Source organism: Hippopotamus amphibius, chromosome 8 (assembly GCF_030028045.1).
Source record: "Hippopotamus amphibius kiboko isolate mHipAmp2 chromosome 8, mHipAmp2.hap2, whole genome shotgun sequence".
Taxonomy (NCBI): domain Eukaryota; kingdom Metazoa; phylum Chordata; class Mammalia; order Artiodactyla; family Hippopotamidae; genus Hippopotamus; species Hippopotamus amphibius.
This window is the reverse complement of record NC_080193.1, coordinates 31,531,029-31,545,572: the sequence shown is the minus strand read 5'-3', so window position 1 is coordinate 31,545,572 and position 14,544 is coordinate 31,531,029. Positions and strand designations below refer to the sequence as shown.

The following is a 14,544-nucleotide window of genomic DNA, read 5'->3' as shown; positions in this document are numbered from 1 at the left end:
TGTGTATGGTGTTATGGAGTGTTCTAATTTCATTCTTTTAGATGTAGGTGCCGAGTTTTCCCAACACCACTTGCTGAAAAGACTCTTTTCTCCATTGTACAGTGTTGCCTCCTTTGTCATAGATTAATTGACCAAATGTGTGTGGGTTTATTTGTGGGCTTTCTATCATGTTACGTTGATCTATATTTTTATTTTTGTGCCAGTACAATACTGTCTTGATTACTGTAGCTTTGTAGTATAGATGGAAGTAAGGGAGTCTGTTTCCTCCAGTTCCATTTGTTTGTTTGTTTGTTTGTTTTTCCTCAAGATCGCTTTGGCTATTCAGGGTCTTTGTGTCTCCAAACAAATTTTAAGATTTTTTTGTTCTAGTTCTGTGAAAAACGACATTGGTAATTTGATAGGGATTGCATTGAATCTTTAGATTGCTTTGGGTAGTATAGTCATTTTCACAATGTTGATTCTTCCAATCCAAGAATATGACATATCTCTCCATCTGTTTGTGTCATCTTTGATTTCTTTCATCAGGGTTTTATTGTTTTCTGAGTACAGGTCTTTTACCTCCTTAGGTTTATTCCTAGGTATTTTACTTTTTGTTGCAGTGGTGAATGGGATTGTTTCCTTAATTTCTTTTCTTCATCTTTTGTTGTTAGTGTATAGAAATGCAAGAGATTGCTGTGTGTTAATTTTGTATCCTGCAATTTTGTCAAATTCATTGATTAGCTCTAGTAGTTTTCTGGTGGCATCTTTAGGATTTTCTATGTTTAGTATAATGCCATTTGCAAACAGTGACAGTTTTAGTTCTTCTTTGCCAATTTGGATTCCTTTTATTTCTTTTTGTTCTTTGATTGCTGTGGCTAGGGCTTCCAAAACTATGTTGAATAAGAGTGGTGAGAGTGGACATCCTTGTCTTGTTCCTGATTTTAGAGGGAATTCTTTCAGTTTTTCACCACTGAGAATGATGTTTTCTGTGGATTTGTCTTATATGGCCTTTATTATATTGAGGTAGGTTCCCTCTATGTCCACCTTCTGGAGAGGTTTTATCATAAACAGGTGTTGAATTTTGTCAAAAGCTTTTCCTGCATCTATTGAAATGATCACGTGGTTTTTATCCTTCAATTTGTTAACATGATGTATCACATTGATTGATTTGCGTATACTGAAGAATCCTTGCATCCCTTGGATAAACCCCACTTGATCATGATGTATGATCCTTTTAATGTAATGTTGGATTCAGTTTGCTAGTATTTTATTGAGGATTTTTGCATCTATGTTCATCAGTGACATTGGTGTGTAATTTTCTTTTTTTGTGGTATCTTTGTCTGGTTTTGGTATCAGGGTGATGGTAGCCTCATAGAATGAGTTTGGGAGTATTGCTTCCTCTTCAATTTTTTGGAAGAATTTGAGAAGGCTGGGTGTTAGCTCTTCTCTAAATGTTTGATAGAATTCACCCATGCGACCATCTGGTCTTGGCCTTGTTTGTTGGAAGAATTTTAATCACAGTTTCAATCTCATTACTTGTGATTGGTCTTTTCATATTTTCTATTTCTTCCTCGTTCAGCTTGGAAGGTTATACCTTTCTAAATATTTGTCCATTTCATCCAGATTGTCCATTTTATTGGCATATAGTTGCTTGTAGTAGTCTCTTATGATACTTTATTTCTGCAGTGTCCATTGTAACTTCTGTTTCATTTCTAATTTTATTGATTTGAGTCCTCTCCCTCTTTTTCTTGATGGGGCTGGCTAAAGGCTTATCAATTTTGTTTATGTTCTCAAAAAACCAGCTTTTAGTTTTATTGATCTTTGCTATTATTTTCTTTGTTTCATTTATTTCTGCTCTGATCTTTATGATTTTTCTCCTTCTACTCACTTTGGTTATTGTTGTTGTTGTTGTTGTTTTCTCTAGTTGCTTTAGGTGTGAGGTTAGATTCTTTATTTGAGATTTTTCTCATTTCTTGAGGTAGGATTGTATTGCTATAAACTTCCCTCTTAGAACTGCTTTCGCTGCATCCCATAGGTTTTGAGTCATTGTGTTTTTGTTGTCATTTGTCTCTAGGTACTTTTTGATTTCCTCTTTGATTTCTTCAGTGATCTCTTGGTTACTTAGTAGCATGTTATTTAGCCTCCATGTGTTTGTGTTTTTTATAGTTTTTTTTCCTGTAATTGATTTCTAATCTCATAGTGTTGTGTCAGTAAATATGCCTGATACAATTTCAATTTTCTTAAATTTTCTGAGGCTTGATTTGTGAACCAAGATATGATCTATCCTGGAAAATGTTCCATGTGCACTTGAAAAGAAAGTGTATTCTTCTGCTTTTGGGTGTAATGTCCTATAAATATCAATTAAATCTATCTGGTCTATTATGTCACTTACAGCTTGTGTTTCCTTATTAATTTTCAGTCTGGATGATCTGTCCATTGGTGTCAGTGGAATGTTAAAGTCCCCCACTATTATTGTGTTACTGTACATTTCTCCTTTTATGGCTATTAGCATTTGCCTTATGTATTGTGGTGCTCCTATGTTGGGTGCATAAATATTTATAATTATGTTTTCTCCTTGAATTGATCCCTTGATCATTATGTAGTGTCCTTCCTTATTTCTTGTAACATTCTTTATTTTAAAGTCTATTCTGGGAGAAGAAAGATGGCGGCAAAGTAGAAGGACATGAAATGCATCCCTCTCCACAAATGCATTAGGAACACACCAAAAGACATGATAATTCCCACAGAGAAACAGCTGAACACCAGCAAACAACCTCAGACACCAGAAAGGACTGCAAAGATCCCAACATAACCAGTAGGAAGGCATTTGCGATTTTCAAAGAGGGTGAAGTGGCTGAGCTGTGGCAGACGGGAGGGAGTGAGAAACACACGGAGGGTCCGCACCATGGCTCAGAGTGCCTGGACTGAGACGGTGATTCACAGCTGAACAGGGGGTCTGGGAGCGGGATTGTGGGAACCAGAGAGCTGGTTCAGGGTGAGAAACATTGCTGTTGGTGGGGAGACGCACCAATGGGACAGGAGGGAAGAGGGCCGCAGTAAGGAGTGTCTACTGCAGAGAGCTGCGAGACCATAGTGGTGGCTGGATACTGCTGATTCACAAGCAGGGGGGTAGGAGCCACGGGCATAGCCTCTCTCTCAGCACCTGCAATGGACAGAGGAAAGAACCCTGTGGGCCAAGCTAACTCACTCAGAGATAACAAAGGCCCCTGGTGGGGTTGGCTTACAGTGCCTGCAGCTGAAATCCAAAAGACCACAGAGTGGCCCAGCTCTGGAGACATTCTGTTTACACCTGAGCCACCAGTGTCCCTCTGCAACAGGCACTGCCACACCCAACTGAACCGCTGTGTCCCAGACAGGGTGCCACTGCTCACTCACTCCCAGAGGAAGGAACCACTCTTATACCCTCTCTCTCCCCACATACCAACACTTAAAGACAAACAATAAAGGAAGTTCTGCTGGTCACAGAATAATATAAAAACCCCAAGGCGGGTAGAAGGACACTTACAGCTGAGACACAAGGAAACAGAAATATTAGTATTGATTCTATTGAACTGGTCCATTCTGAGGTCAGTTCTAGTTTTCTTTTTTTATTATTATTAATTACAAGCTTAGTCCTAAGGGATCTACAAGTTTTATAACATATTTTTCATTCCATTTTTTATTCTATTTTTATTTTTAGCCTTTTTATATATTTCTATTTCTAGCTAAGTTTTTTGTAGTGATGACTGTATCTCTCCTACCTTCTTTTCATCTCTATCTTTTATACATTTCTATTTCTTTCTTTTTATTTTCATATTTCCTTTCACACTATGCTCTTCTGTTGCCCTGTTGTCTATCCATCTTTAGTTTATTTTATGTTAATATACTTATAAGCAATATTATCACTCTGCTCTGTCTCCTTGCTTTATTCTCCAGATGACACACTGCTTTGGTTTTTATTATTAGGTTTTGTCTTTATCTTAGTTCTAAGTATAATTGTCTGATTTCATCCTGAGTGTCTTCAGTCTGTCTGGTGGTACTCTAGCTCTTTATTATATTTGATCCTAGTTTTCAATATCTCCCTGGATTTGTGTTTGTGTGTGTGTGGTGTTATTTGTTTGTTTGTTTGTTTTTGCTTTTGTTTCTGTTTTGCTCTGTTTTTGTTTTGAATTTCTGTAGGTTTTCTCTTTGAATGTCTGATAGCATGCTGGGGTTCTTCTGTCAGGTCTTTCTAGTGCCTTATGTTCTATTGGAGTCAGTATTTGTGTGTCTTATACACGTATGTGTTTCCTTGACTTAGTATTTGTTTGATTCAACACTCTGCCATTAGTCTGGAGCTTGGACAGTCTTCTTTAAACCCCTTTATTGCTGGGACAAGCAACCTCTGAAGTTTGAACTACCATGAGAAAACAAAGAAACACCATGCAGGCAAAGGAGCAGGAAAAAACCCCATAAGACCAAATCAATGAAGAGGAAATAGGAAAAATGCCTGAAAAAGAATTCAGTGTAATAGTAGTAAAAATGATACAAAATCTCGATAACAAAATACAGAAAATACAACAAACAGTTAATAAGTACTCAGAAGAACTAAAGAACAAACAAACAGCAATGGACAACAAAATAACCGAAATTACAAACACTCTAGATGGTATAAACAGCAGAATAACTGAGGCAGAAGAACAAATAAGTGAGTTGGAAGATAGAATGGGGGAAATAACTGCCACAGAGCAGGAAAAAGAATAAAGAATAAAAAGACTGGAAGTCTCAGAGACCTTGGTGACAACATTAAGTGCACCAACATTCGAATCATAGGCATCCCAGAAGAAGAAGAAAAAAAGAAAGGGCCTGAGAAAATATTTGAAGAGGTTATAGTGGAAAACTTCCCCAACATGGGAAAGGAAATCATTAACCAAGTTCAAGAAGTGCAGAGAGTCCCATACAGAATAAACCCAAGGAGAAATACACCAAGGCACATATTAATCAAACTAACAAAAATTAAACACAAAGAAAAAATTTTAAAAGCAGCAAGAGAAAGGAACAAATAAGATATAAGGGAAAACCCATGAGGTTAACAGCTGACCTTTCTGTGGAAACTCTGCAGGCCAGAAGGGAATGGCAGGATATACTGAAAGTCCTGAGAGTGAAAAAACTACAGCCAAGAATACTCTACCCAGCAAGAATCTCATTCAGATTTGAGGGAGAAATCAAAAGCTTTACAGACAAGCAAAAGTTAAGAGAATTCAGCAACGCCAAACCAGCCTTACAATAATTGCTAAAGGAACTTTTCTAAGCAGGAAACACAAGAGAAGGAAAAGACCTACAAAAACAAACCCAAAACAATCAACAAAATGGTAACAGAAACACACATGTCAATAATCACTTTAAATGTAAATGGATTAAATGCTCCAACCAAAAGACACAGACTGGCTGAATGGATACAAAAACAAGACCCTTTTATATGCTGCCTACAAGAAACCCACTTCAGACTAAGGGATACATATAGACTGAAAGTAAAGGGATGGAAAAAGATATTCCATGCAAATGGAAGCCAAAAGAAAGCTGGAGTAGCAATACTCACATCAGACAAATTAGACTTCAAAGACTATTACAAGAGACAAGGAAGGTCATTACATAATGATCAAGGGATTCATCCAAGAAAAACATATAACAATTGTAAATATCTATGCACCAAACATAGGAGCACCTCAATATATAAAGCAAATGCTAACAGCCATAAAAGGGGAAATCAACAGTAACACAATAATAGTAGGAGACATTAACACCCCACTTACATCAATGGACAGATCATCCAAACAGAAAATAAATAAGGACACACAAGCTTTAAAAGACACATTAGACCATCTCGACTTAATTGATATTTATAGGACATTCCATCCAAAAACGACAGAATACACTTTCTTCTCAAGTGCTCACGGAACATTCTCCAGGATAGATCACATCTTGGGTCACAAATCAAGCCTTGGTAAATTCAAGAAAATTGACATTATATCAAGCATCTTCTCTGACCACAACACCATGAGACTAGATATCAGTTACAGGAAAAAAACTGCAAAAAATACAAACACATGGAGGCTAAACAATACACTCTTAAACAACCAAGAAATCATTAAAGAAATCAAAGAGGAAATCAGAGAATATCTAGAAACAAATGACAATGAAAACACAACAACCCAAAACCTATGGGACGCAGCAAAAGCAGTTCTAAGAGGGAAGTTTATAGCAATACAGTCCTACCTTAAGAAACAAGAAAAATCTTGAATAAACAACCTAACCTCACACCTAAAACAATTAGAGAAAGAAGAACAAAGAAACCCCAAAGTGAGCAGAAGGAAAGAAATCATAAAGATCAGATCAGAAATAAATGAAAAAGGAAGGAAGGAAACAATAGCAAAGATCAATGAAACTAAAAGCTGGTTCTTTGAGAAGATAAACAAAATTGATAAACCTTTAGCCAGACTCATCAGGGAAAAAAGGGAGAAGAAGCAAATCAACAGAATTGGAAATGAAAAAGGAGAAGTAACAACAGACACCACAGAAATACAAAAGATCATGAGAGACTACTACAAGCAACCATATGCCAATAAAGTGGATAACCTGGAAGAAATGGATAAATTCTTAGAAAAGTACAATCTTCCAAGACTGAACCAGGAAGAAATAGAAAATATGAACAGACCAATCACAAGCACTGAAATTGCGACTGCGATTAAAAAACTCCCAACAAACAAAAGCCCAGGGCCAGATGGATTCACTGGAGAAGTCTATGAAATATTTAGAGAAGAGCTAACACCTATCCTTCTCAAACTCTTCCAAAATATAGCAGGAGGAACACTCCCAAACTCATTCTACGAGGCCACCATCACCCTGATACCAAAACCAGGCAAAGATGTCACAAAAAAAGAAAATTACAGACCAATATCACTGATGAATATAGATGCAAAAATCCTCAACAAAATACTAGCAAACAGAATCCAACAGCAATTAAAAAGATTATACACCATGATCAAGTGGGGTTTATCCCTGGAATGCAAGGATTTTTCAATATACACAAGTGAATCAATGTGATACATCATATTAACAAATTGAAGGATAAAAACCATATGACCATCTCCATAGATGCAGATAAAGCTTGTGACAAAATTCAACATCCATTTATGATAAAACTCTCCTGAAAGTGGGCATAGAAGGAAGTTACCTCAACATAATAAAAAGCATATATAACAAACCAGCAGCCAACATCGTTCTAAATGGTGAAAATCTAAAAGTATTCCCTCTAAGAACAGGAACAAGACAAGGGTGCCCACTCTCACCACTATTATTAAATGTAGTTTTGGAAGTTTTAGCCACAGCAATCAGAGAAGAAAATGAAATAAAAGGAATCCAAATTGGAAAAGAAGAAGTAAAATTGTCACTCTTTGCAGATGACATGATATTATACATAGAAACCCTAAAGACTCTACCAGAAAACTGCTAGCACTAATAGATGAATTTAGTAAAGTAGCAGGATACAAAATTAATGCACAGAAATCTCTTGTATTCCTATACACTAACAACGAAAGATTAGAAAGAGAAATTAAGGAAACATTCTCATTCACCATTGCAACAAAAAGCATAAAATACCTAGGAATAAACCTGCCTAAGAAGGCAAAAGACCTGTATGCAGAAAACTATAAGACACTGATGAAACAAATCAAAGATGATACAAACAGATGGAGGGATATACCATATTCTTGGATTGGAAGAATCAACATTGTGAAAACGACTATACTACCCAAAGCAATTTAAAGATTCAGTGCAATCCCTATCAAATTGCCAATGTCACTTTTCACAGAACTAGAGCAAGAAATCTTATCATTTGTATGGAAATGGAAAAGACCCCAAATAGCCAAAGCAATCTTGAGAAGGAAAGATGGAGCTGGAGGAATCAGGCTCCCTGACTTCAAAGTAAGAATACTACAGTGATCAAGACAGTATGGTAGTGGCACAAAAACAGAAACATAGATCTGTATAACAGGATAGAAAGCCCAGAGATAAACTATGGTCAACTAATCTATGACAAAGGCGGCAAGGATATACAATAGAGAAAAGGCAGCCTCTTCAATAAATGGTGCGGGGAAAATTGGACAGCTATGTGTGAAAGAATGAAATTAGAACACTTCCTAACACCATACACAAAAATAAACCCAAAATGGATTAAAGACCTAAATGTAAGGCCAGACACTATAAAACTCCTAGAGGAAAACATAGGTAGAACACTCTTTGACATAAATCACAGCAAGATCTTTTTTGACCCACCTCTTAGAGTAATGGAAATAAAAACAAAAGTAAATAAGTGGGACCTAATGAAACTTCAAAGCTTTTGCACAGCAAAGGAAATTATAAGCAAGACAAAAAGACCACCTTCAGAATGGTAGAAAATATTTGCAAACCAATCAACAGATGAAGGATTAATCTCCAAAATATATAGACAGTTCATGCAGCTCAGTATCAAAAAAACAAACAGCCCAATCCAAAAATGGGCAGAAGGCCTAAATAGGCATTTTTCCAAAGATACATTCGGATGGCCAAGACGCACAGCTCAACATCACTAATTAGAGAAATTCAAATCAAATCTACAATGGGGTATCACCTCACACCGGTTAGAACGGGCATCATCAGAAAATCTACAAACAGTAAATGCTGAAGAGGGTGTGGAGAAAAGGGAACTCTCTTGCACTGTTTTGGGAATGTAAATTGATACAGCCACTATGGAGAACAGTATGGAGGTTCCTTAAAAACTTGAAAATAGAGTTACCATATGACCTAGCAATCCCACTAGTGGGCATATACCCAGAGAATACCATAATTCAAAAAGACACATGCACTCCAATATTCATTGCAGCAGTATTTACAATAGCCAGGACTTAGAATCAACTAAATGTCCATCAACAGATGAATGGATAAAGAAGATGTGGTACATATATACAATGGAATATTACTCAGCTGTAAAAAGGAATGAGTTTGGGACATTTGTCAAGACATGGATGGACCTAGAGACTGTCATACAGAGTGAAGTGAGTCAGAAAGAGAAAAACAAATATCATATATTAACACATATATATGGAGTATAGAAAAATGGTACAAATCAACCGGTTTGCAAGGCAGAAATAGCCAGATGTAGAGAACAAACATATGGACACCAAGTGGGGAAAGTGGATGGGGATTGGGAGGGCATGAATTGGGGGATTAGGATTGCCATATACACATTACTAACAAGAAAAAAATATCAAATTGTACACTTTAAATGTATGCAGTGTATTATATGTCAATTATATCTTAATGAAAGTTCTTAAAAAAAAAAAGACAGTATGGTACTGGCACAAAAACAAAAATATAGATCAACAGAACAGAATAGAGGGCCCAGAGATAAACCCATGCACATATGGGCACCTTATCTTTGACAAAGGAGGCAAGAATACACAATGGAGGAAAAATAATCTCTTTAGTAAGTGGTGCTGGGCAAATTGGACAGCTACATGTAAAAGAATGAAATTAGAACACTTTCTAACACCATACACAAAAATAAACTCAAAATGGATTCAAGACCTAAATGCAAGGCCAGACACTAACAAACCCCAGAGTAAAACATAGGCAGAACACTCTATGACATACATCAAAGCAAGATCCTTTTTGACACACCTCCTAGAATAATGGAAATAAAATCAAGAATAAACAAATGGGACCTAATGATACTTAAAAGCTTTTGCACAGCAAAGGAAACCATAAACAAGACAAGAAGACAACCCTCAGAGTGGGAGAAAATATTTGCCAACAAAGCAACGGACAAAGGATTAATCTCCAAAATATATAAGCAGCTCATGCAGCTCAATATCAAAAAAGCAAAATAACCCAATCTAAAAATTGGCAGAAGACCTAAATAGACATTTCTCCAAAGAAGATATACAGATGGCTAACAAACACATGAAAAGATGTTCAACATGACTAATTATTAGAGAAATGTAAGTCAAAGCCACAATGAGGTATCACCTCACACCAGTCAGAATAGCCATCATCAAAAAATCTAGAAACAATAAATGCTGGAGAGGGTGTGGAGAAAAGGGAACCCTCCTGTACTGTTGGTGGAAATGTAAATTGGCACAGCCACTATTGAAAACAGTATGGGGGTTCCTCAAAAGAATAAAAATAGAACTATCATATGACCCAGCAATCCCACTACAGAGCATATAGGCTGAGAAAACCATTATCCAAAAAGATACATTTACCACAATGTTCATTGCAGCACTATTTACAACAGCCAGGACATGGAAGCAACCTAAATGCCCATCAACAGATGAATGGATAAAGAAGATGTGGCATGTATATATATATATACAATGGAATATTACTCAGCCATATAAAGGAATGAAACTGAGTTATTTGTAGTGAGGTGGATGGACCTACAGTCTGTCATAAAAAGCAAAGCAAGCCAGAAGGAGAAAAACAAATACCATATGCTAACTCATATATATGGAATCTAAAAAAATGGTACGGAAGAACCCACTGACAGGGCAAGAATAAAGATGCAGATGTAGAGAACAAACTTGAGGACACGGGGTGGGGGCGATGGGGAAGCTGGGACTAAGTGAAAGAGTAGCATTGACGTATATACACTACCAAATGTAAAATAGATAGCTAGTGGGAAGCTGCTGCATAACAGGGAGATGAACTTGATGATTGGTAAAGACTTTGAGGGATGGGAAAGGGAGAGTGGGAAGGAGTTGCAGGAGGGAGGGGATATGGGGATATATGTATAAATATAGCTGATTCACCTTGTTGTACAGCAGAAAGTGGCTCAACAGCGTAAAAAAATTATACTCCAATAAAGAGCTTAAAAAAAAAAAGAACTAGGGGAGGTCTTTGTTTACAAGTTCCAAAATTTATGGACGGGATTCACAGCAACATCTGGTAGAGGCAACAGAAAGCAGCTGTGGCTACAGCAGCAACATGCCAGCCAGCAGCACGCCTGCCCAAGTTGCCGCTGCCATCTGGAAGACCTGTTTGAAGGTCAAGAGCAGTCTAGTGGCATGTCATTTGGTCTAAGATCAAACAATTCTGATTGCTGGGCCAATTGTTTCAATATGTTTTATTATTATTACTTAGGTAGTGTAAGGCAACAGATCAGGAGGCAATCGTCACTGAGAAGATAGTTTATTTTGCTCAAAATTCCCAACAGAGGGAGTAGGGACACATGTGGAGGCATGGGACCCAGAGAATGACCGGAGGAAGTCAAAGGCAGAGGCAGGCAACCAGGCTTAGGACTGGCCAGTCTGAATAATTTCAGGGACTCAAGGGCATAGAAATGGTCCGTGTTTTATCATCCATCTTGTAAATTTTTGTTAAAAGCTACACGTGATGTATCAGGTAGAAAGAACTGAGGTAAACAGGCTTTTAGTGTGAGCTTTTGTATTTTTCTGGCTAGGAACCAGGCTGTTTTATTGTTTGCTCTAGTCGTAGGTGTCAGAGGCTAAAATTTCCTCCAGTATTCTTACTTTTGTCTCTTGTGTTGTCTTTGGGTTTCCTGTTAGACCTCTTCTTACACAGATTCTGAGCCTAGCAGTTCTTTCAGCTGTAATCCCCTATTATAATATAGGAGCTTTAGTTATGTGGTGGTAAGGCCTGGGGGGAGCAGAAGTGTTCTATAATGCTTTGATTAGAGCTCAGCCTTTTACCAAGCTTCTGACCCTGGGCTATGACCTTCACAGGTGTTTCTGAGCTTTTTTCCTCCCTTTATGTGACACTGGATGGCCAGAGAGGGTTGACTTCGTTATTTCCCTTCCTCCAGGTTGGGTAGGCTCTGGTAAAAGTTTTACAGAGGGTAGCTCTTTGTTAAGGAGAACTGGGTGCTCTGCTACATTCCAGAGTGGTTCCTTTCCCCCTCCCCTTGCCAGAAGCACTAGGGGATTTTTCTCCAGTCTTACCCCTGAGCACCTGGTAGGGCTCCTGGAGGTAAAACCCACAAGAGTGTGACAATCAATGAGCCTTTAAGTTTTCCTACCAGTTGCTAAATGCAGCAGCAGCTTCTGAGCCTGGTAAGGTATGACTGTACTCACTCTTAGTTTTCAAGGCAGTAGCTTGCCCTGTGACCTCAATTTTCTCCTGATCTAAGAAGAGTTGCTATATTGTAGTTTATTCAGCTTTTTCCTTACTGTGAGGACAGGAATGACTTCCACGCTCTTTGCATGCCATATCAGAAACCACTGTATCCTATTTTAAACTCTACACCTAAAATTAATATGACTGTAGATAATTTCTTCCCCCTCAAAAGCGTGAAAGAATAAACGAGTGCGGTAGTGCGCCCCTCGAGACAGGACCTCAGGCCTGCACATAAAGTCCCTGGATTAACCGATGGAACCAGAGTAAAAGGATGGAAAACTGAAGAAGGCGCTTACCGACATGTTTGTGGGTCTGGCTCTCCTTTCGGAGGGAAGTGTGCACGTGCTGGAGGTGGTGTGGGGGCTCGGCCGACAAGCCTGGATTGCTCCCGTGAAAAACCAGGAACCCTAACCGCTGGGCCACGTGGCAAACACAGCAGCCGCAGGACCCAAGAAAGTGAAAACTGTCAGGAACCTCTCCAGTCCCTTCCCGCACCCGCCCCTCAGCCCTCCCCGCAGCCCCGGGAGCCAGGCTGCTGCCGCCGGGCCCGCCTCTCCCTTCCGCACCGCCCACGAGGGAGGGGCGCCCTTCATAGCGGAGGTTTAATAATTAAACTAAATATTTAATACGTAAATGTTAATATTATTCACATCTATAGTGTATATGGTATCTTATGCAACTCACCGGTAGAGAAGGACAACTAGCTAATGATGCGATGAAAATTGACACTTCCGATTAATACACTGAAGGATGGGGCCCAGAGCTTCCCGGGCCTCAGTTTCTCTAGGTTTAGAGAAACATTTAATTTGACGTGAGGTGTTCTTGTGGCAAAAAGCCAAATTCTGGCAAACATCTCCCAGTTGGAGGCAAAACAAATTGTTGTTCCCATACCGGGAGTCGAACCCGGGCCGCCTGGGTGAAAACCAGGAATCCTAACCGCTAGACCATATGGGAACTCCTGACAGCGCTTTCTCCTCATTGCTATATATATTATTTGCGTCACCTTGTCGTCAGCACCACCATATATCGGCAGGCCTCAGGCTCTGCTAGCCCTGGTAGAAACTCGTCCTGACTGAGGCTGCGCGAGCCCATGCTTTTGGGATCCTTCTGCCTACGCAGCGCTTGTCCGCACATCCGGGCCTCTCGCAGGGGCGGGAACTCCTGCTCCCGGAAGTGTCCCTAAGAACCGGAGGGACGGGGGTGGACGTGCGCTTGTGGTCCTTCACTTTGCGCGCTAGCAGACGCCGCTGCGACCCTGGCCGCATTCGAAACTCAACTTCAAACAGTAAATGGAGGGCTACTGCTTGACCTTCGATATCAGCCGACATCTAAAACAAAAGACACCCCTTCTCCCCACGCGCCGGGACCGGGTTCCCCCGTGAAAATCTTTTCCTCTAAAAGCAAAAACGAGGTGTTATCTTTCACTCATTTTGGCTTGAAAATTTCACGGATTGGCATTTTGTTGGTAACAAAATTTTGGTCTGGAATTCAACCTTTGTGTGGCTGGAGGGATGCCCTTTTTCTCTCCAGTCACAGTTTCTTTTTAGTGCTTTGATTAGGCTTTTCACAGACAAGTCAAGGTCAGTGTAGCCCACCCCCCACCCCTCCCCCCACCCCTCCCCCCGAATTCCTTACAATGCAAGCAGAAAATTTGCCCTACTGCGGTTAAAGTATATGTTACAGGGTCGAGAATTTAAAACAATGTGGTACCTGTGTCTTAACTGACATTAAGATCAATGAAACAAGATCACTACTCAGATGCACTATAGCCAGGACATGGAAGCAGCCTAAGTGCCCACGGACAGATGAATGGATAAAGAAGATGTGGCACATATACACAATGGAATATTACTCAGCCATAAAAAGGAATGAAATTTAGTTATTTGTAGTGTTGTGGATGGACTGAGTGTGTCATAGAGTGAAGTAAGCCAGAAAGAGAAAAATACCATATGCTAACTCATATATATGGAATTTAGAAAAATGGTACTGATGAACCCAGTGACAGGGCAGGAATAAAGATGCAGATGTAGAGAACAGACTTGAGGACAAGGTGGAGGGGGGCACGAAGGGGAAGCTGGGACAAAGTGAGAGAGTAGCATTGACATATATACACTACAAATGTAAAATAGATGGCTAGTGGGAAGCTGCTGCATAACACAGGGAGATCAACTCGATGACTGGTGATGACCTTGACAGGTGGGATTGGGAGAGTGGGAAGGAGTCGAGGGAGGGAGGGGATGTGGGGATATATGTATAAATACAGCTGATTCACTTTGTTGTACAGCAGAAACTGGCACAACAGTGTAAAGCAATTATATTCCAATAAAGAGTTAAAAATAAATAAATATCAATGCAACAGAATGAAACCGCCAAAATATGGTACCTTGGGATTAATTGAAAGAAAAAGGTGGCACC

At 39.3% G+C, this 14,544-nt stretch overlaps 1 protein-coding gene and 1 non-coding gene across 2 annotated transcripts; both read right to left on the bottom strand.

The window, feature by feature from the left end:
• Positions 1-2,639: 2,639 nt before the first annotated feature.
• LOC130859148 (uncharacterized) lies at positions 2,640-13,394 on the bottom strand. The gene is made up of 4 exons (XM_057746469.1): positions 13,356-13,394; positions 13,133-13,308; positions 12,426-12,664; positions 2,640-3,142 (listed from the first exon to the last, which is right to left on the bottom strand). The coding sequence occupies exons 1-4, from the start codon at positions 13,392-13,394 to the stop codon at positions 2,970-2,972; spliced, it is 627 nt and encodes a 208-aa protein (XP_057602452.1). The 3' UTR covers positions 2,640-2,969.
• On the bottom strand, positions 13,012-13,083 carry TRNAE-UUC (transfer RNA glutamic acid (anticodon UUC)). Its single transcript has one exon. It is a non-coding gene; the product is annotated as a tRNA-Glu (tRNA).
• Positions 13,395-14,544: the final 1,150 nt, after the last annotated feature.